The sequence below is a fragment of the Festucalex cinctus genome, chromosome 3 (genome assembly GCF_051991245.1).
Source record: "Festucalex cinctus isolate MCC-2025b chromosome 3, RoL_Fcin_1.0, whole genome shotgun sequence".
NCBI classification, from domain to species: Eukaryota; Metazoa; Chordata; class Actinopteri; order Syngnathiformes; family Syngnathidae; genus Festucalex; species Festucalex cinctus.
The window spans coordinates 1837535-1857853 of NC_135413.1; the positions used below are offsets into that span (position 1 = coordinate 1837535).

Consider the following 20319-nt stretch of genomic DNA (forward strand, 5'->3'; position numbering starts at 1 on the left):
ACTTCCAAATATGTGAACAATAACGTTAGCTGGATGTGACCCTAAGCCACATAAGAGGTGTCGTAAATAGATGGGCAACAAAAGCTGCTTGTCTCCCTTTACACTTAGCTGCACCCTCTATTTTTTTCTTTTATTTGTTTATATTTTTTTTTACTATGTGATATTTTATTACATTTACCATGTGTTTGTAAGAAAAGAAACTTCAGAACTGTGATTCAACACGCTAACCCCCGGCAACTGTGTTGTTGGGTTTTCAATACATTTAAAAAGTGGCTTTGTAAAATGGAGGGTCAGTTTGAGGATTTCTCTCATTCTTTGACTTTTGCCGTTTCAAAGGTCAGTGGACACCCGTGTTCACCTTGAACCCGGTGCTGTCATGGTTGACTGAGTCAAACCTGTCAAGCACCTTTCTCATGTCTTGTGGGAAACACGTTATTTACAGTGAACGCTTCACAGGGTCGGACTTCTGAAGTCATGAGAACAACCCCCCCATCCCTACATGAAATCTCCATGACATCACGTGTATATACACACACATGCATCATCACACACATCACACTGTGATGTTGTGGGAGGAGTTTACAAGAAAACCCACCCATGTGATGTTTATATGTTTTGGTTTTCTATTACAAGCTTGATTATTGTATCCAAAAATTGCAACTATTGTTTCCTAATATACAAATTTTTTGAATATTTTTTTTTACTGTTAACTATACACAATATCTGTTTTAAAAATAGGAAAAAAAATAGATAGAGTGTAAGTAAAATAATCTCCCTTTTGATATCTGAAAAGTCTGCTTACTAAGTAGATGAATGAAGTATTTGTCCTGGCTTACTTACCAACCACTGCATGTGAGGTTTCCAGCCAGTATCAAGGGAGCGAGTGTGGGAGTGTCCTCTCATCTTTGCTCACCTCCGTTTGTGCTTGGCCTTCAGTTTGTCAGGAACTTCAAGAGACAACATCTAAGTTGAATGAGTCGACCTTTGAGCATAGAATTAGGCAAATCAGACAAAAAGAAAAGCTAAACCTCCAGAATGGGCTGCATTCAAAGTTTCAGGGAATTCTGTGATCGTCCGAAAAATACAAATGTTCGTCTTAGTCTTCCAGCTGTGTGTATAGTGTGGCAAACGGCCATGATCATCTTGTTCGGGGTTTTTATTCGTTATGATGAGGAGTCCAATCCACACTGGATAGAGCACAGGAAAGAGTTCAATATATCAAGTGACATTGAGAATGACTTCTACTTCCGATATCCAAGTAAGTGAATTGAATTATCAATTTAGTGGATTTTACTATTAGAAACAATTTTCAAAAAGTAGCCTGAAATGTAATCAAATGATTTGAATATGAGTTGACATTGCTGACATCCACAGGTGATTATTTCAGTTGAGGTTCGCATTGTCACCCAGCTTTTTGAATGTCACAATAGTGTCAAGGGACTGTTTTTGTTACCATTATTATAATTGAGGCAAATTTGAAGACTTCAGCTGGATGCATTTGAACACTTTTCAGACTATGCGGTTTGTCACAATTTCTCCTATGTTTCACAGTGACAACATATTGTGCCAGTAGATGTATGCTCATGTTTTTTGTAAATGACACCAGCCGGGTGATGCTGGTACCCACCAGGGAGCAATTACCAGGGTTTGGTAGCCAGTTCGGCCTTTAAAAGAAAATAATGACCACTGTTTGTTTTTTTTGTTTTTTTTGACACTTTCAGAGCGGTATTCATTAATGTGCTTAATCATGTGGTTGTTAGCAATGTTTTTAAAACATTGCTGCATCATATCATAGCTGCTTCTGGGGGAAAAAAAAACAAAAGAAAAACACCTGTACTTAGTACTGCTGATCCTCGCTTAGGTAAGGTGAGGTGACAATAATATTATTGATTTAAAAATAAATGAACTAAAAGAAAACTGTTGAACCAATTTAAGATTACAAATGTAATTGTTGACCAACTTAATAAAATTGTTTCAATTGGTAACACACAGTTCAATTAAACTTAATATATTCATTTTGGATTAACTTAATTCAAGCAAATATATTTAGTTTAATGAACTCACAATTAATTAAACTCAATTAATGAGCTCAAACTTAATTACGAGTTCATTAAACTTAATATATTCACTTTGGATTAATTTTGGATTAACTTAATTCAAGTGAATATATTAAGTTTAATGAACTCACAATGAATTAAACTCAATATATTTATTTTGAATTAATTTAATTCAATCGTGTGTTACCAATTGAAACAACTTTTATTCAATTCAATTTGTAACCTTAAATTGGTTCAACAATTCTCTTTTTTTCAGTGTAAATATGAGTAGCCACACATTTCAATGAGTCATTAAAAACATTTTAGCAAGTTCCCATATGAATGTAAATATATGCATGTTCTGTAAATATTACGTAAACATGAGCAAAAATAAGGTGACTTTTAAGATATTTGTTATTTAAAGTGTAGACTGAATGCAATCCATTCCAGGGACGTCATTTGACTTCATTTTGTTCAGATTCCCAAACAATTATTCTCATAGAAAATAATCTTTGAACATCATCTGTAGTTACAGGATGAAACAACTTCAGCCCTAAAAGCCTTATTAACTACTGGCTCAGTAAGATTATTTATGTCATAATGTAAAAATAAGTTAGCCATTATTGTGCCAATGTCAAGGCTTTCAGGATGTCCACGTGATGATCTTCGTGGGCTTTGGCTTCCTGATGACTTTTCTCAAGCGTTACAGTTTTGGCGCCGTGGGTTTCAACTTCCTCATCGCAGCGTTTGGCCTCCAGTGGGCGCTGCTAATGCAGGGCTGGTTCCACTCCCTGGATTACACTGATGGAAAGATCAAAATCGGTGTTGAAAAGTACGATTGACTTTTTCTTCAACATAATTGCAAATACTGGATTATACAGTCATTTAAAACATGATGCTCACAGTAATTGTTATTACTTATATATATTTTTTTCTTTTCAAGTTTAATTAATGCAGATTTCTGTGTGGCGGGTTGCTTGATTGCTTATGGAGCCGTGCTCGGTAAAGTTAGTCCAGTCCAGCTGATGGTCTTGACTCTGTTTGGCATCACATTGTTTGCTGTGGAGGAATACATCATCCTCAGTCTCATACACGTAAGTACGAAGACTCATGTGTAGGTTTGTCCAGATACCCTAAAGGATTTTGTTGTCTCATTACTGTTTTGAATATGAAGTTTATTTTAAGCAGTAGCCAGTTGAGTAGTGTTTAGCGTGTCTGCCTCACAGGTTTAGGGTTTAAAACTCTGCTCCGGGTTTCCTGGAGTTCTCCTTATGCTTGTGTAGGTTTCTTTAACATTCTGAAAAAAAATAAATAAATAAATATATATATATATATATATATATATATATATATATATATATATATATATATATATATATATATATATATATATATATATATATATAAAAGAATGTGATTTTGGTGGCAGAGAATTCTTGAAATTAGTCTGAACTCTGGCCCTAAGTTGTGACCATGTTGAAGTAGCCCTTGAGCAAAAGTCTGAGCCCCCAGTTGCTCCTGATATTGTGTCATCAGTAGGTGAATGAGGAGTTTTGTCAATGTTTGGGCATTTATACTACCTTACAGTTGCTATTGTTTTACGACCAGTTTTGTGCGTTGATTATATTAGAATGTCAACTTTCTAAATCTGTATGTAAAGTAGTCTGAGGTTAACAGGTAAAATGTACTGCTTGTTGAACTAAAGGCTCGAGATGCAGGAGGCTCCATGGTGATCCACACATTCGGTGCTTATTACGGCCTGGCCATCTCGTGGATGCTCTATCGACCCAACCTGGACCAGAGCAGTCGTCTGCAGGGCTCAGTCTACCACTCAGATGTCTTTGCCATGATAGGTAGGCCGGCAACACGAAAAACTGCGTGACTACATTGCGTACGTTGACTCGGTTATCTGCCTTCTTTCCAATATTTACTGGCTTAGGAACTCTCTTCCTGTGGATGTTCTGGCCCAGTTTCAATTCAGCTATTGCCGATCACGGGGACGGGCAGCACCGAGCCGCCATCAACACCTACCTGGCCTTGGCTTCAACAGTGCTCACCACTGTGGCTTTCTCGAGCCTCTTCCAGAAACATGGCAAACTCGACATGGTAACAGCCACTGATACATACACTTGCTGAGAATCTAATTTAGTTCAGTGTTCATGGACACATTTTTTTCATCTTCTGCCCAGGTTCACATTCAAAACTCCACTTTGGCTGGGGGTGTTGCAGTGGGAACTGCAGCAGAATTCATGCTGATGCCATACGGGTCTCTGATAGTTGGCTTCTGCTGCGGCGTCATCTCCACAATGGGTTATATTTTCCTCACGGTATTTTGCACGTGTAGTTTTGATCTTGAGTTGCATTGTGATGTTGAGCGAGTTCGTTCCCCTTTGAGTCTTAGTTCTCCGCAAGAGCCAATTGTATACTTCTATGCTTTGTGGGAACATTATGGTCCCATTTATGATCCAGCACAGAGCAATGTGTATGAAGTTACTTTAGTCGGTTGAGCTTCACAAATCCATTCCTACATAACACTTCTCTTCCAGCCGTTTATGGAGAAGCACCTGAAGATTCAGGACACGTGTGGAATCCACAACCTCCACGCCATGCCTGGACTCATAGGTGGCATCGTGGGCGCTATCACCGCTGCAGCTGCATCCGATTCGGTGTATGGTAAAGAAGGGTGAGAATCTTGTCAGGATCTTGGAGTTTAAATGAAGTCAGCCTTTTGACCACGCTGAATGTTTTTTTTGTTTTAATTTGACATGAAAGGCTGATGAACACCTTTGACTTTGAGGGGGATTTTAAAGAGATGACACCCACAAGGCAGGGTGGTCACCAGGCTGCAGGCATTTGTGTAGCTGTTTGCTTTGGTGTAGGTGGAGGCATCATGGTTGGTAAGCGACACATACTGACCAAAACTGTTTTAATACTTTTGGTGCAGTTTTATAATGTCTTTGTATTCTTTACAGGTTTTATTTTAAGATTACCCATCTGGGGGGACCCGGCTGATGACAACTGCTTTGACGATGAACCCTACTGGGAGGTTGGCAACTACACCATGAGTGTTTTTCGCAAATCACAATATATTTTAGTATAGCGAGACCAATAAGGCTGGGTATTACCGCCAACCTCAAGATACGATACGTATCACGATACAGGGATCACGATACGATACGTATCGTGATACATGTGTATCCCAATACTTGATCTTCAAGGCGATACGTACCCCGATATATTGCATTAGTTTACTTGCATTTTATAGTAACAGTCATACGTATACCTAAAGGATATGTTTGTTATGCTGACTGACAAAAACATTTTTGTTAGCAGCTCTTGTGGTTTACTACCAAGCGGGATGCCTGGTCTAAATGTGTACGCACTGCAGAGCAAGGAGCAGCTTTCATAGACACACCGGGATAATTTATTAATAGGCATGAGCCGATATGAGCTAAAATATCAAAGTACAGTGATACCTCGGCTGACGAACGCTTTAGCTCACGAACTTTTCGCCTCACGAACATTAAATTCGCGAGAATTTAGTCTCTGCTGACGAACTACTTTTCGGCGGACGAACCAAACCACGCGGTCGAACAGCACCACGGTGGCGGCCACGAGAAGCTGACGCACGCTCACGGGGTCCCAGTTCGTCACCCCCTTTCTTTTAGTGCGGACGCGGTTTGTGTTTGATAGACATTTTGAGTGTACTTTTGCTATTATGGGACCGAAAAAGACCCCACCACAGGCTAGTGTTAAGCCTAACCCCGGGTTTTCACTGGATGCGGTTGCGGTGCGGTTGCGGTGCGGTGCGTCTTGACTGCGTGCTCCGGACGGGTAAATTTTTTTGACAATCCACACCGGCTCCGCACAGCTGCGGTCCGGCAGCTCCGTCGCCGCCCACTTCCCAACGTGTCTCGCGGGACCGCGCGCGCGCGATCATGTGGCATTTCACAACGACAAACATACAGAAAGTCTGCTCAACAGAGAAGCAGAAAGATATGAGATTCCATGCAGCATCCTTTTTTTGGTTGTCCTTGTAAAGTATATTAATAACGAGAGTCGGGTCAGTGCGGGTCCACTCTTTATTTCTGTCTTCCCCGTCCGGCTGCCGCTCAGTACGGCAAGCGAGACGGGCACAACAAGCAATCGCGAACATCAAACTCACAATACATTACAGTCCTTATAAAAAGGATGTGCCGTGTCATATATTATTTTGTGGTTTTCCACCTCCAATATAAACCTCTCCTCGTCCATGTTCGCTGGTGTCTAAACCGTGAATGAGCACATGGCCCGGCGACGCCCACGTCACGTTTTGCTGAAAAACTTGCGAAATAGGAGCTGGCGAGTATTTTATTCTGAAAGGTAACCGGAAATTTATTTTGAAACTGCCTCGGTCTTCCTGTCCCGTTCGATGTGTTTTGTGCTAGCTTGCCATTTGCCGGAGGCCTACCGCTGCGGCGTCCGGCAAAAATAGAAAATAGGCTATCCTTGCGGAAGGCTTGCGGCACGCCGCAGGCCTTCCGCAGTCGACACGCAACGCACCCGCAAGCGGTGTAAACTGCACCATTCGAATGAATGGAATCTAATTGCTTGCGTCGCCGGACCGCAACGCAACCGCACCGCAACCGCATCCAGTGAAAACCCGGGGTAATGCTTACCAGCGAGGGACGGCGATTCGGCGGCGCGTTTGCATTGTAGTCAATGGAGTTCGCGCCACTAAAAAAAGCGAAAGTGCCATCACGTACCTCAAAAAAGGAGAAAATCGTGCCACGGCTGTTTAGTCCCAGGAAAGAGGTGAAAGTAGTTGGCGGTGCTCACTTTTTGTTGACTCGCTAAAGTGCTCCACTTCCTTGTTCACCAAGGGACACGCCTCCTCCGCTCCGTTGAGCACGAAAGCGCAAATGAGCGGCAACCGCTCCATAAACACTCTATGCGGTGAAACGCTCGCGAATGAAGTAAGTCTACCATTGCTACCATCCTTAAGAACTACCATCACAAAGTAAAATAAAATGACTTTATTATACAGTACAATTTATTTCTTTAATTACAATACAATAGCACATTTATTATACATAAAATAAGGTATATTTTTGTGTAGTTTTAAGGCTTATTTAGTAGAAAATTATGTTTTATAGGGACCTGGGAACGGATTATTCTCATTTTAATGGTTTCTTATGGGAAATAAATGTTCGGAAGAAGAACTTTTCGGCTTACACACACTCTCTGGGAACCAATTAAGTTCGTGAGCCGAGGTATCACTGTATTAAAATTACAACTCTAAAATGTGCTTATTTGAAATATTTGGGGAAATAAAAACTGTTTTCATGTAACACATTCTATGTCGTTTTTTAAACAAAATATACGAAAATTGGTACATTAAGACACATGCCATGTTAAGTGTAAAAGTAAATAAATGTTGATATTCTTCCTCTGCTTTCATTTTTCTTAGCAAGACACAGTGTCCAATCACTGGTGAGGTATTTTTGCATTAATTCAATGTTTCTCAATTCCGGTCCTCAGGCCCCCCCTAGCCAGCCTGTTTTCCATGTCTCCCATGCAATTGCAACGCAGGTGAGGATCATTATCAGGCTTCTCCAGAGCTGGCTGATTAGCTGTCATTGGAATCAGCTGCATTGGGAATTGGGAGACATGGAAAACAGGATGGCTAGGGGGCCTGAGGACCGGAATTGAGAACTACTGCATTAATTGAAGGCAATTAACTTCAAAGACGCTGCTGGTTTTTATTTTTAGGTACATTGCAAACTGCAAAGGCAAACGTTAACTGCCTATTTAAAGTTAACGAGCAATATCGATTCTGACGCCTGCGTATCCATACGTGTATTGTAATGAAGCCCGCAACGATATATTGCCATATCGATTTTTTTTAGCACACCCCTAGTGACCAAGTGTCAGTGATGGTGTCATGGCTATGCAATGTTGACACTAGTTGTTAATGTGCATTTAGGATTATCACAGATTGAGGGAACGTTAACACGGTCTCATCAAAAAGGGAACATGCCAAACTTTACTTATAAAGTTAGCAATTACATTTGTCTACTGTATGATGCTTGATGTTTCCTACGTAAAGAAATATAGTAGTTGCCCATCTAGAGAAAAAGATAATGGAAAAATTAAAATGAAAGCTAGGCAAATTAAAATGGTTTGGACTAGTAGTTTTTAAGTTGAATAAAGTTAAAATGTAATAGTAAAAACTAGCACAAATCTCAGCAAGCAACCACCATGTACAGTGTTGTATATTTTTAAACTTTCCAAGCTCAAAACAAAGTTGATGTACTTTCTACACCAGAATGATGTTGTTGAAATTGTGTGCAGGTGCCTGATGACGAGGAGAGTATTCCACCGGTCCTGCAGTACAACAATCACATGCTCAACAAAGATGTGTAAGTGTTTTTTTGTAGACCAACAGTGTTCAGGCCAAATACTCACAGCTATTGTAATACGAAACTGTATCCATATTTCAACAAATAATAATACCACATAAGTTACCGACCATTGTTAGTTCAGAGCAGTTAGTCTTGTTAGTTTTCCATATGATAAGTAAAGCAGTGCTTGAGAAAAGCATTTAGCCATGTGTCTAACAACAGCCTCAGCCCACTTATCAATGCAGGAAGTAATATCAGTGGAAAATTCCATGGTTCAAAAACTCCAAAACAGAAACCATAACCCATATTCAACAACCTGTCCAGTAAAAATAAATGCTGTACTCACAACAGTGTAATTAACAATAACAGTAAATGGAGGACATAAACAATGGCTATGAATTATATAACTGAGATTCAAATGAGATTATGTAAGTGTGGCTGTTTTAAAATTTTCTTAAATGTTATATACAATCATCTAAAGTGTAATATTGCATTTTTAGAAAAAAATCTATATTTCTTTTTTTTTTTTTTTTAAATACCAATATACAAAGGTTTAGCTACTAAAAACACAAAAATAGTAAGAACGCTATTAGCATATTTCAAGTAAGGTGCTGTTGTTGCTGTTTTTATCCTCTTGGTGGCAGCACTGGTTCACTAAAAGGATGCCTCCAATGTTCAAGCTGGACAACAGACATAAAAGTCAGACGTAAAGACGTCCACAGCTTTGTCACAGTTACAGACACATGGGGACCACCAAAATGTCACCACAAAGACACGTGGTCCCCACAATGATAGTAAAAACCCAGAAAATGGTCCCCATTATGTGATATAAACCCACGCAAACATGTTCATACATACACACACTTGCTATGTTGTGAGCGGTGTTATTTTCATGCTCACACTAGTATATTTTGTACTTGTGTTGAGTTTTTGTTGTTGTTTTGTTTTAAACTTCATCTTAACTGCAGCTTCACGCACTGCTACACATGACCTTGAAGATGCAATGTTTACAAGTCTGTAAATGACATCATTGAATAGACAGTTTTATTTAATTTATATAATTTTATATTTCGTAAGGACCATTCTTTAAGTGGATTCTTGTGTGTTTAATTATACACATTTATTTATTTATTTATTTATTTATTTATTTATTTATTTATTTATTTATTTATTTATAGAACGGAGTCAAATTTCACCTTGGAGCAGAACTGACCCACCGTCTTGAATGTGAAGGTTTGCTGTCCTGGTTGGTACATTTTTCTAACCCTGCAGTTCATTCCATATTTTCCAACACCCGAAAAAAAATACGTGTCCAACCAGTGAGTATATTTGCGTAAAATAGAAATTGACTTCAAGTAAAATATGGAAACAACGACCAAGGTGTGAATATCAGTCATATTGTCAAGTTGATTTCTACATGTCAATTCACAAGATGAATTTAGCCCCTTTTAGAAACAAGACACGATGATGCTGTTGTATGTATTGTAATTGTACATTCTTTGCTGAGCGCATGTTAATTTGTTGTTGTTTGAGAATTTCCATCCGCAATTGTTGTGTATGCCGAATAAAATGTTTTGTGCGTGATCAAATGTAAAATCAAAATTGATCACTGAAACTCTTTCGACATTGTTCTCTTGTGGTCATTGTTGGGTTGGATGTATGAAAACTGCCACACATTTGTGGAGTGTCATGATTATAAATAGGGATGTTGGATACCACTTAGACCGATACCATATGAGTACTCAAATCCTGAGTAATCATCAATACTGAAACCAAGTACGGATACCACACGTACTTTTGATATATATATATATATATATATATATATATATATATATATATATATATATATATATATACACTCAATATAGCATTTTCTCTAAACATTGCATGAAGTTGGCAATTTTCTGTTCTTCTAATTTCTAGCTCCTGGTTGTAAAATGGCCACAAGATAGTCTCCAGTATCGGCCGGTGTCATGAGTACCTAGAAAAAGGCCTGATTACGGCCGATACCGATACTTGGTATCGATACTCGCCCATCCCTAATTTTAAAACACGTCATCATCAGGTTAAAAGTATGCGGTAAAAAGTACAGTATAGACCCAAAATAACATTTTACTTTTGCACACAGAGGTTATTTGATGAGATTTTTGGTGTGTGTTTGTGTGTGTGTCTCCGTCATCTGTTGGAGTTACGAGTTCTGGTGCGTGTGAGAGGTTTATGTATGTGTGAGGTAAATGCTATTTTTTTTTGTCTATATGGTACCTATAAAAGTAATCAGAGACTCGTTGGAGAGATGTTCCTGTTTGCTGTGTGTTGTATGCAAATAAAATATTTGCAATGTGTAATTTATGTACTATCTGACTTAGTTCTTTAGATTGATAGTGTCAGAGATGTAGGTCTGTTAAAAAATATGAAAGTCTCTCTGACAGTGTCAGTGAAGACTATGTATTGATGTTTTGTAATTTTTAAAAAAAAATTATTAATATTCAAGAAAGCTCTATTTTCCTACTTTGAGTTTTCAACGAGTATAAAAGGTGTGCCCACTAGATATTATCACAATCAAATGCCCTTAAAAAAAAGTCCACTATACATAAAAAGATGGGCACTTCCTCGAGTTTTCCCAGGGGTCAGACAGACAAATTATGGTGACCAAACTCACACTTGCCTTTTCATTGTGACCTCAGTTCAAAGGGCAGGAAATGATAAAGGTCAAGGTCAGTGTTTCATTGCATTGATCTGACCAGTAATGACCAACCTACTGAGAACGGGCATTTCTGTTCTTCTTAAGTGTGTCGTTTCCCACAGATGAAAAGCAGCAAGGAGTTTATCTCCGCATCCAGTATTAACAAAAGCGGACTGGACTGGTCTCGCTCTTTTGTCTTTAGGAACATATTGAGTGAAGGAGGTAATGATGCCACAAGTGCTCCAATTAAAGAACGTGGACCTGCTGGGACCTGCCACATTGCTCTATTGATACCACACATACACAGACATTGGACGCTTTTCATTGGATGGCAGTTCCCGCTCCAACTTGACTCATGTTTATTCTCCATCTACTTAAAGGACAAATGCAGAACTAATTCAAGGCGTTGTTTACATGATAACTAGATTCCTTAAGGGCGCAGGTGCACCAGGCTTTGGGGCCTTGTGAGAATCAAGTTGACCGTCTTTTGGGCTCACCACAGATGTGACTTGATGAGAACCTAAGGTGAGAATGAAAACATTGAGGATGCAAGTGGCATTGAAAGGTGGTGGTGGTTCTGTGGAGAACAACACCATCAATTTCATTGGTGACTACCTGTCATCCATGCTTTAACATGACGTGTGATTGACAGGTGGGTGGGGAGCACGGTTAATGAGAGGGTGGGAAAGTGGGTGGAGAACAAGGCCTCCAAAATGGAAAGTGCACAAAACATAGGTACTTGCAAAGCCACAGAGACGCTCATTAATGATAAAGAAGACGCCAGTGAAAGTGTGTTTACACTGCGTGCCAGCGACAGTGTTTGCAGGTTGAGATTAGTTTGTAATCCTTTCCACATGGCTATGAAATGTACAGAAAGGCAGAAATACGTCGTGGGAGGGCGCATACTGATGACCATTCGCAGAAAAAGTAGTTTGGTTAAATATCGGAGGTCTGTCCTGTGTTATGACCTTGCAGGTCAACATCTGAGAGTTTTCCCTCTGTAAATAATGGAAATACAATGCTACCTTGATTTACCAGTTTACTTTAAGTGCACCTTAACAAGAAGAATAGTATCTCAAGCAAGCTTTTAATAGCTCGCAGGACCTTTGGTCAGAAGACACCATGCACAGTAGCTGAATTGCAGCCATATTTGCTTCTGTCTGTAGGGGGCGGAGCTGTGAGATAGCGCTAAAGTTAGAAGCTGAAGTCCTTGAAAGGCAAAACTAGATTGCTATTGGCTGCAGCTGGCATGACCTGCTCGCACGCGATTCGGGTCTATAGGGGGGTTGCAATCACGTGATTCTGGTGGTGCGCGAAATTCAACTGGGGGTCATGAAGTGGGGAACACCCATTGAAAATGATGGAAAGCGACTATGAAATTGGGTTAGCCTGGATGTAGCTGACAGGCTCTTAAAATAGTAAAATATATTCGGATACGATCCTTACACTCTGAAGAAAAGAGATTCGTGGCGGATTTGCCTGGTTTGGAGGCAATCAACATCGCGAACTACCCCGTCCTCCACACATCGTACTACACCTCGTATAAAAGCCTGGTGGCTTACAGCTATTTCGTGTTTGGATGGATCAGCGAACTCGGATAAAATAAATAAATAAATAATTAAAATAAATAAATAAATAAATAAATAAATAAATAAATAAATAAATGACTGGTGTCTTGTTTTTGTTCGGGTGAGTAGATGTCTCTTTTCAACTCAAATGTACACAAATGTACCACTGGCATCTGGCTACAAGCAAGCTGGCTAACTGTTACTTTACCTGCTATTTTCTACGTGTTGCTAGGTTAACCATTCTCAGAGGTCTAACATATGTTGTGGCCTTCCTGGAAGAAGGACCTCAATTTAAGAACCACTCGTTGTGATAGCTAACGTAGCTAGCATTGCTAAAAACAAAGACACTGCCACCTAGCATGGCCACAGCGACACACAAGCTGTAGAACAAACTCCACATTGTATTATCACGGTTAGCTATGTTTCCGGTAATATCACACCGGCCTGTTGAGTAATTTATTCAGTGATGTAAATAGTTTCATTCACTGTATCCTTACCTTTCACGAAGTGATCATTGCATATACGAGCGTTGTCCAAGTTTGCTTCTCCGGATTTAAGACGAAGGTTTTTAATCCAGGTCTGCCGTCTTCTTTCGGTATTTATTTTTACATTTTTAATTTTTTTTTATTTTTTAATTCACCTTTATGGGTTACTACTTTCGGGCAGCAAAAGTAGCTTTTATTTCTCTCTCTCTCTCTCTCTCTCTCTCTCTCTCTCTCTCTCTCTCTCTCTCTCTCTCTCTCTCTCTCTCTCTCTCTCTCTCTCTTTTTTTTTTTTCTTCAGCTTTTTATTTTTTTCCGCGATTACACCAGTTGGTACAGCCATAAACAGCACAAAACATCTGCATTTTCTCAGGTCTTTCCTATGGGAAAATTACTTCCTGTCCCCCATCTGGGGTTGGGCGCTTGTCGTGACGTCACATGAAACCCACCTATTAATAAGTTAGCTTACCAATTAGCTTTGCGCAAGCTAGCAGCTTGTATGGCAAGCGGATTGATATAAAATTTGTCCTAAAGGATAAGCGCTTCAGAAAATGGATGCATGGATGCTATCACCTGGGTCCTGCTCACATTACAGGCTGCTTTTGACTCCTTTGCAGTGATGCTAGAAGTATAGTTTGCAATGGCGTTTTGTGGCGTTATGTAACATGGAGTATTACTGCTTTGAAGTTTATCAACTTCAATTAACACTGAATTCCATGAAAACCCTTGAAATCAATTAATTTCATATTTATAGGGTTTAACAGCAGTTGGCAATGCATTCAGGAATCCATGTTGTGACTCTAACAAAGCAAGCAGTAAAAGGCCTAAATGAAAGCCACTGCAAGTCCATAAAAGTGTTCATAAACTATTTTAACCAGGGTTGTCAAACTCACAGCCAGGGGGCTATGGTGTGTGTTTTTTAAATCACTTGTAGGCTACCTTATAAGAGAAAATTTATATATGCATTAATTTCATAACAATGAAATGTGCATGTAGTGCTTCTTGCAGTCTTAGTCGTACAACCATACGCCACGCACGGCAGCATTTCACTGTGGAGACCGTAAATTAACATGAAAACACTGCAGGAAAACGAATATTTTCAAGTTTTGGCTTAGTGGGTGGCAACGTAAGATGGCTGCCGGTGGCTTCACTTCTCGCTATGGTGATATAAGTGGCATTGTGAGTTTGTATATAAGTCCGTGGATGTCGCTCACCGTAATACATGGATTGCTCAAGAAGTTTGCGTGAATGCACAGTCACACGGAAAATTAGAGGGAACATTGATCGTGTCATCCAGTCCGAGTCATGTCTTTTCCAAAACCTGCAATGAAGAGTAAGGTTGGTGACAAGACCAGACAATTTCCAGAATTATTAAAAAAATTTTATGTTGTTGTTGAGCACAAGTGTTATATTGAGAGGCTTGACGACCGAGTGTTCCTTTGAACATGCGTTTATTAGCAAACGTGGCTACTTGCAGTCAGGGCATAATCACAACACCAACACACTTTACGTCTTAGCTACGAAGTCTGTAAGGTTCACAACCCTATTGCGTTACAAGGACATGCAAACATACCTTCAAGTTCTCAAGAAATCAGATGTCATTACTCAACTAGACATGCTGGCGAGTATGTAAAGTACCAGGTAGATTAGAGAACCGGATCGCCAGTCTTGTTCACATTGTGCAGCACTGTTAATGTTCTGAGCTGTTATTAATAAAGTTTGAGAAGATTGGATTAGTTGTACTTTTTTTTTTTAATACTTGATGCAGCCCAGACACACTCACACTCTTTCTCAAGTGGCCCCCACGTAAGTTGAGTTTGAGACCCATGTTACCCTTTCTTTGTCTCCACACGTTCTGTAGGCCATATGATACACACAGCACAGTAAAATCAATGAAACTCCCACCTGTGTGTGCCCCAGGTATCTCCCCACTCCACTAATTGTCAACAGAGGCTGTTTAAGTGTCCCGGTCAGACCACAGTGGCGAGGAACAGCAGATTAAGCATGATCCTATTCGATCCCCGCGAGCCCCTTCGTACGCTCTGTTACACCAGCATTTAAAAGGAGGAGGGGGTTCCATTCAGACCTGTGATATGAATCCCAGACGTATGGACGAGAACAGAGCTTTCGCCCCTCGTTTTCACAGAAAAGACCCCTTTTTGGCACCCTGTAATTCTGGTTGCTACGGGCGCCTGGGTTCAATGGCGCGCTCCCGTTGTGAGGGGACAAAGCCTCTCAGTCATCCAGCCATGGTTGCTAAGGGAGGCAGAATGTATGGGGAGGGACGGGCTGCTGTTGTCCCAGACCAAATGTCTCTCTTAAGGCGGGCGAGGAGGAGTGATTGACAGCTGGCTACACGCTTCACTGCAGATCACCCAGGAGGTCTGAGGGCGGTGACATTATAGCTCTGACTGGGTGTGTGTGAGTAGTTGGGTGAGTTTTGCAGTGAGAGCAGAGGATATGATGGATTTATGTAAATAAATAAAAAAATAAGTAGTATCGATGCTTCTGCTCTCGCCATCACTTCTCCCTGTAGCCTCACTCTTCCTCCTCAAGTGCTCTCATTCACGCACATATACTGTCTTGTGCTAATCTTCATTCCTTTCTCATCTAGTTTCAACTGGTTTTAGGCTATGTGATGTTATGTGATGTCAGGAATCTTTAAACCCTTTACCTGGCCAACGGCCAATCAGATAATTCCATGTTAGTCCTCTTACCCACATGTCTAGCCACAACCAATCAGATCGATTCCTTGTCTATATAAGCCTCCTGAGAAGTGTGTGGCTTTGTTGAATTATTACTTCTGTTACCGCTGTCCTCTGTGCAACTCTCTTTGTTTCTCATCTAGTCACGTTTGTTCCACGCCTCTCGATGTGAATAAATAGTTAAAATCTTATTTGTTTCTGCGCTTTGGGATCCAACCTCCAGCACATCACGCTAGTGGCACCAGTCAACACATTTCCATCTCTATCCTTAATCAGCCTAAACTGCTGCTCAATCTGTTTGTCTAACCAACCTGTAAAGACATTTCTCACCCTCTTTACTGTCCAACCTGAATTATGCCTCATTTGGCCATTGCCACCTCCATTTTTGCTTTACCTCGCATCTCTTTGTATTCTTTTTCCTCCACCAACGTGTCCATTGCAATCTGCACCGATCCAGAGTCATTCCCTACCTGGGATGCTCAGAACTACTTGTTGGGGCATAATAGCTAATTACAGTCAACAAAACAACCTCAACTTCAGGTTTCGGCTTCATCTCAGATAAGACCTACTCCATTTCTCTTCCCATCTACACCATGGTAAAACAATTTGAACCCTGCCGCTGAAATTTTAGCCTTACTGCCTTTCCATATGGTCTCCTTGATGCACTTTTATCCTAATCATCATGTGAATCAAGTCCAATTTTTTTGCCATTGTTTATCTGGTTAACACAGGCGACATGAGAGATCCAGAAGCCTACGAAGGATCCAGAAGATGACGCAACCTACCAATTTGGACACAAATTATAAATAAAAAAAAATATATACTTTGCCATAACCTTAACATATAAAAAAGTAAATCCGTCATTAATTTATTGCAACACATTAAATTCTTAAAGTCTTTTGCCAAGAATATGATTATACTGTTAAAGGGATACTTGACTCATATAGCCATTTTCCTGCAGTAAGAAGTTATTCTTTTGTCTATAATTAATTTGAAAACTTCATTATTTTTCATGTATATTTAATATCTTTCAAAACACATTTGACACTTGCTTTTGACTGAAAATGACATCACAGGTGCTCAGAGCTCAGGAAACGACCAAACACAGCTCACCTGTTTTCTGGATTTGGTCATGTGACGTTCACAAACTGAGCCATGATTGGTCGTTACCTGAGTACTGAGCACACGTGATGTCATTTTCAGTCGACAGCAAGTGGCAAAATGTGTTTTTAGACAAAATAATTTCTTCACTACTGAGAACTCGGGTTCAGGTCCAGGGTGCGGCCTTTCTGGATGGAGTTTGCATGTTCTCCCCGTGCACGCGTGGGTCTTCTCCGGGTACTCCGGTCTCCTCCCACATTCCAGACATGCATGGCAGGTTAATTAGGCTCTCCGAATTGTCCCTAGGTGTGCTTGTGTGCGTGGATGGTTGTTCGTTTCTGTGCGCCCTGCGATTGGCTCTCAACCAGTTCAGGGTGTATCCCACCTACTTCCCAAAGCCAACTGAGATAGGCTCCAGCACCCCCCACGAACCTTGTGAGGAATAAGCGATCAAGAAAATGGATGGATGGATAATTTCTTCACATCTGATTGTGGTCCAAAATGTTCAATCATTGAGTTTGTGTTGTTTTGCATGTAGGAGGATTAGTGAGTCATTGTTTTGTGTGCAGACAGAAGCTCCCCCTCCGCCGTGCAGCAGACAGAGTGCGGCGTTCTGGATGCAAAAGGGGTCCGCAAAGGACCCCACCTGGCCTCGCATAAATGCCTGAGAGTGTCTGGGTTCCGCACTCCCAGACAGAGTACCCGTCCCCTCGTCAGATGGCGCCCATCCCCATCCCCATCCCCGTCTTCCCAACCCCCTTCCCCTTGACCTTGACTCTGTCACCGTGGCCCTTCAGACAGTCCGGGGTCAAAGGCGAACACAGCAGTCACACATCAGACACGGTTCGAGTCCCCTGTGTCCATATAAATGCTGAATGATAAATTGCCAAAAAAAAAAAACAGCCTGTTGGAATGTGTCTTTTGAATTCCTGTGCTGCGCTCACAGCTCAAAATGATGGCAGGAAATATAACCACACAGATTCTTTACACATTTTTATTCCCTAATTTTGCTAAATATGGACACCAAAGAACATCATATATTTTGAGGGAATCAACTTGCAGTGCAAATGTTAGTTCTCACCCTTGGCTGTGAGCCAGCCAATCACAGTGGAGCTATAGCACATCAGTTTGTACACCTTGCATATCCAACCCTGCGGGCAAACTCAAACACATATTTATATTTATATCTAGATTGCTTAACTAATCCAAAAATCCAGGTTATTCTGGACTAGTTGAGAGGAAACCTAATTCCACAAAGATCCTATAGGAGAATGCCCCCCTGTCCATTTCAGCGCCTGTGTCCATTGATAGGCAAGGGAGTGCGTCCCCTGCACTAAGCGTGTGTGGAAGGGGCACCCCACGCTTGAGGAAACCTTGTAGGATACGTTAAATCAGACGGATTGGGAGTTTAGGCCAAGGCCGAGGCTCAAAAGAATGGGCCGCTATTCACACGGCGGGAGGAAGGTCGACTTCAGAGGAGTTCACAGGCCCCGTCTCCATTCTTATGCTAAAGTTCGCTTTTGCGAGGCATAAACAGCTCCCAGCAACTTTCCTTCCAAAACGTGGAGACTGTGGACAGAATTCATTCAACTTTTGCTGCAGTGGTTCTTACAGTACACTTATCTGAGAGCTCATCTGCAGAAAATGGCTTTTGCAACATATTACATTCAGTATAACACTTCACAAAGTGGAATACACGACTCCTGTTTTCCTCTTTTGCAGCTTTGTTGCCATTTCCTTATCTGTTTTGCACAAGTTCCTGCTGTTTTTTTTTCTGTGCACTGAGTGTGGTGGTCACCGGGGAATGGCTGGAAATAGCCTCTTAATTAGCAGCCCTTGACCTTTGACTCTGGTTCCTGACCTCAAAATCTCTCTGGTCTGTTTATTGTCCTCTGGGGACCGTCCTGATCATGACCCCTGACCCCTGATGTCCTGCAAGGACTTCACCAAAACAAATCAAGACACGTGTTAAAAGGTTGTTTTTAGCCTAAATGGTCAAGACAGATGATGGGAGTCGGGATTGTTCATGGCAACACTTATTTGTGGAGCACACAGGCTTGAAAACACACCAGAAGTTTTCCATAATTAAAATCACTCCAGTGGAGCAGTTTTATTAATGCATATGTATATTTCAACATTCCAGAGGCTGCTGTCACTAATTGCTTTGCATTCAACCACAGAGGAGTTGCCACAATTATCGAGATGCATGGAAAACATGCATGCACACCTCCCCATCATGGACCCATGTGTGTTTAGTTGAGATTTTTTTTCTTTATTTTTGTTATCACATTTGATGTTTTATTTTACAGTTTAGTGTCCATGTTTAATTGTGCATAGCCTATTTGTGAAATATCAAAATTATTTTTGTCACTTATTTTACAATTAACTTGAATTAACAATATTAAAATATAGTTTTATATTACATTATCGGCTGAACTACACAATAGCGTAGATTTGAGGTACCCTGGACTTGCACCATACAGTATAAATTACTTTGTCTATAGCCATCCATTTTCTGCGGCAGTTAACCTCACTATAGGATCGAAATTATGTTATGTATGTATGTATGTTCACTTTCAAATTTAAAAATGTTTAAAATGTTCTCAAACTTGTTGAAATATTAAACATGCAAGATAATTATTATTTTTTTAAATACACTAATGTTGCACACAGTGTAAAGATGAATAGGATACCCATAGAATTGTTTGTGCACATTTCTTTGGGCTTTCAATGTATTCAATTAAACACATTACTGTCTGGTATTAATTTATGCATTGCACATTTATTTAAAGAAACGGGTGCACAGTCGTCCAAATCCGCGTTGACGTGCGCGTGTGGGCGAGTGTTGATGTGCGTGCATGGCCGAACCATTATTTTGAACTGGTTCCTTCACTCTCTATTAATCTCTTCACATGCTGTTTGTTTGGGTGGAAACAAGGTGCCACACCGCGTAGCCTCGGCCTAATCCGACCAATCCCGTCCTCCTTTTCGGTTAATTCACTATTTTATCCCGAGACCACTACACGCACAGGCAGCGCCTGTGTATTGAACAAAATAGTATAGTCTAATTCAAACTTTAGCCGAAAAAAAAGCGCACATTAAAACTTGTAGAGCGCATTTTTTCCAGACATTTCCTTTAAATAAACATACAGTATTCTAAAACCTTTTGAAAGGACTGTGCGTGCATGGTGTCATTTGTCACCAAAATAAAATACAGGTTCTCTCTGTTTTTAAACTACACCGTCGTGCTTTTATTATTTCATTAATGGTTATTTATTATGTTTACGTCAGAATGCATATATATATTATCATTTTTCAAAAGCAATATTTTAATGTTCTTTACAACCACATTGAAATA

At 40.4% G+C, this 20319-nt stretch overlaps 2 protein-coding genes across 2 annotated transcripts in view; one reads left to right on the forward strand and one right to left on the reverse strand.

Annotated features, from left to right (window-relative positions):
• Positions 1-20319, reverse strand: part of chst6 (carbohydrate sulfotransferase 6) — a 136715-nt gene that overhangs the window by 51192 nt on the left and 65204 nt on the right. The gene's annotated exons all lie outside the window — the stretch shown is intronic.
• LOC144015438 (ammonium transporter Rh type C 1) lies at positions 855-10767 on the forward strand. The gene is made up of 11 exons (XM_077515460.1): positions 855-1258; positions 2676-2868; positions 2980-3130; positions 3742-3889; positions 3976-4142; positions 4226-4363; positions 4583-4719; positions 4809-4933; positions 5009-5082; positions 8370-8437; positions 9598-10767. Exons 1-11 carry the CDS (start codon positions 1036-1038, stop codon positions 9629-9631), a joined length of 1458 nt encoding a protein of 485 aa, XP_077371586.1. The 5' UTR covers positions 855-1035; the 3' UTR covers positions 9632-10767.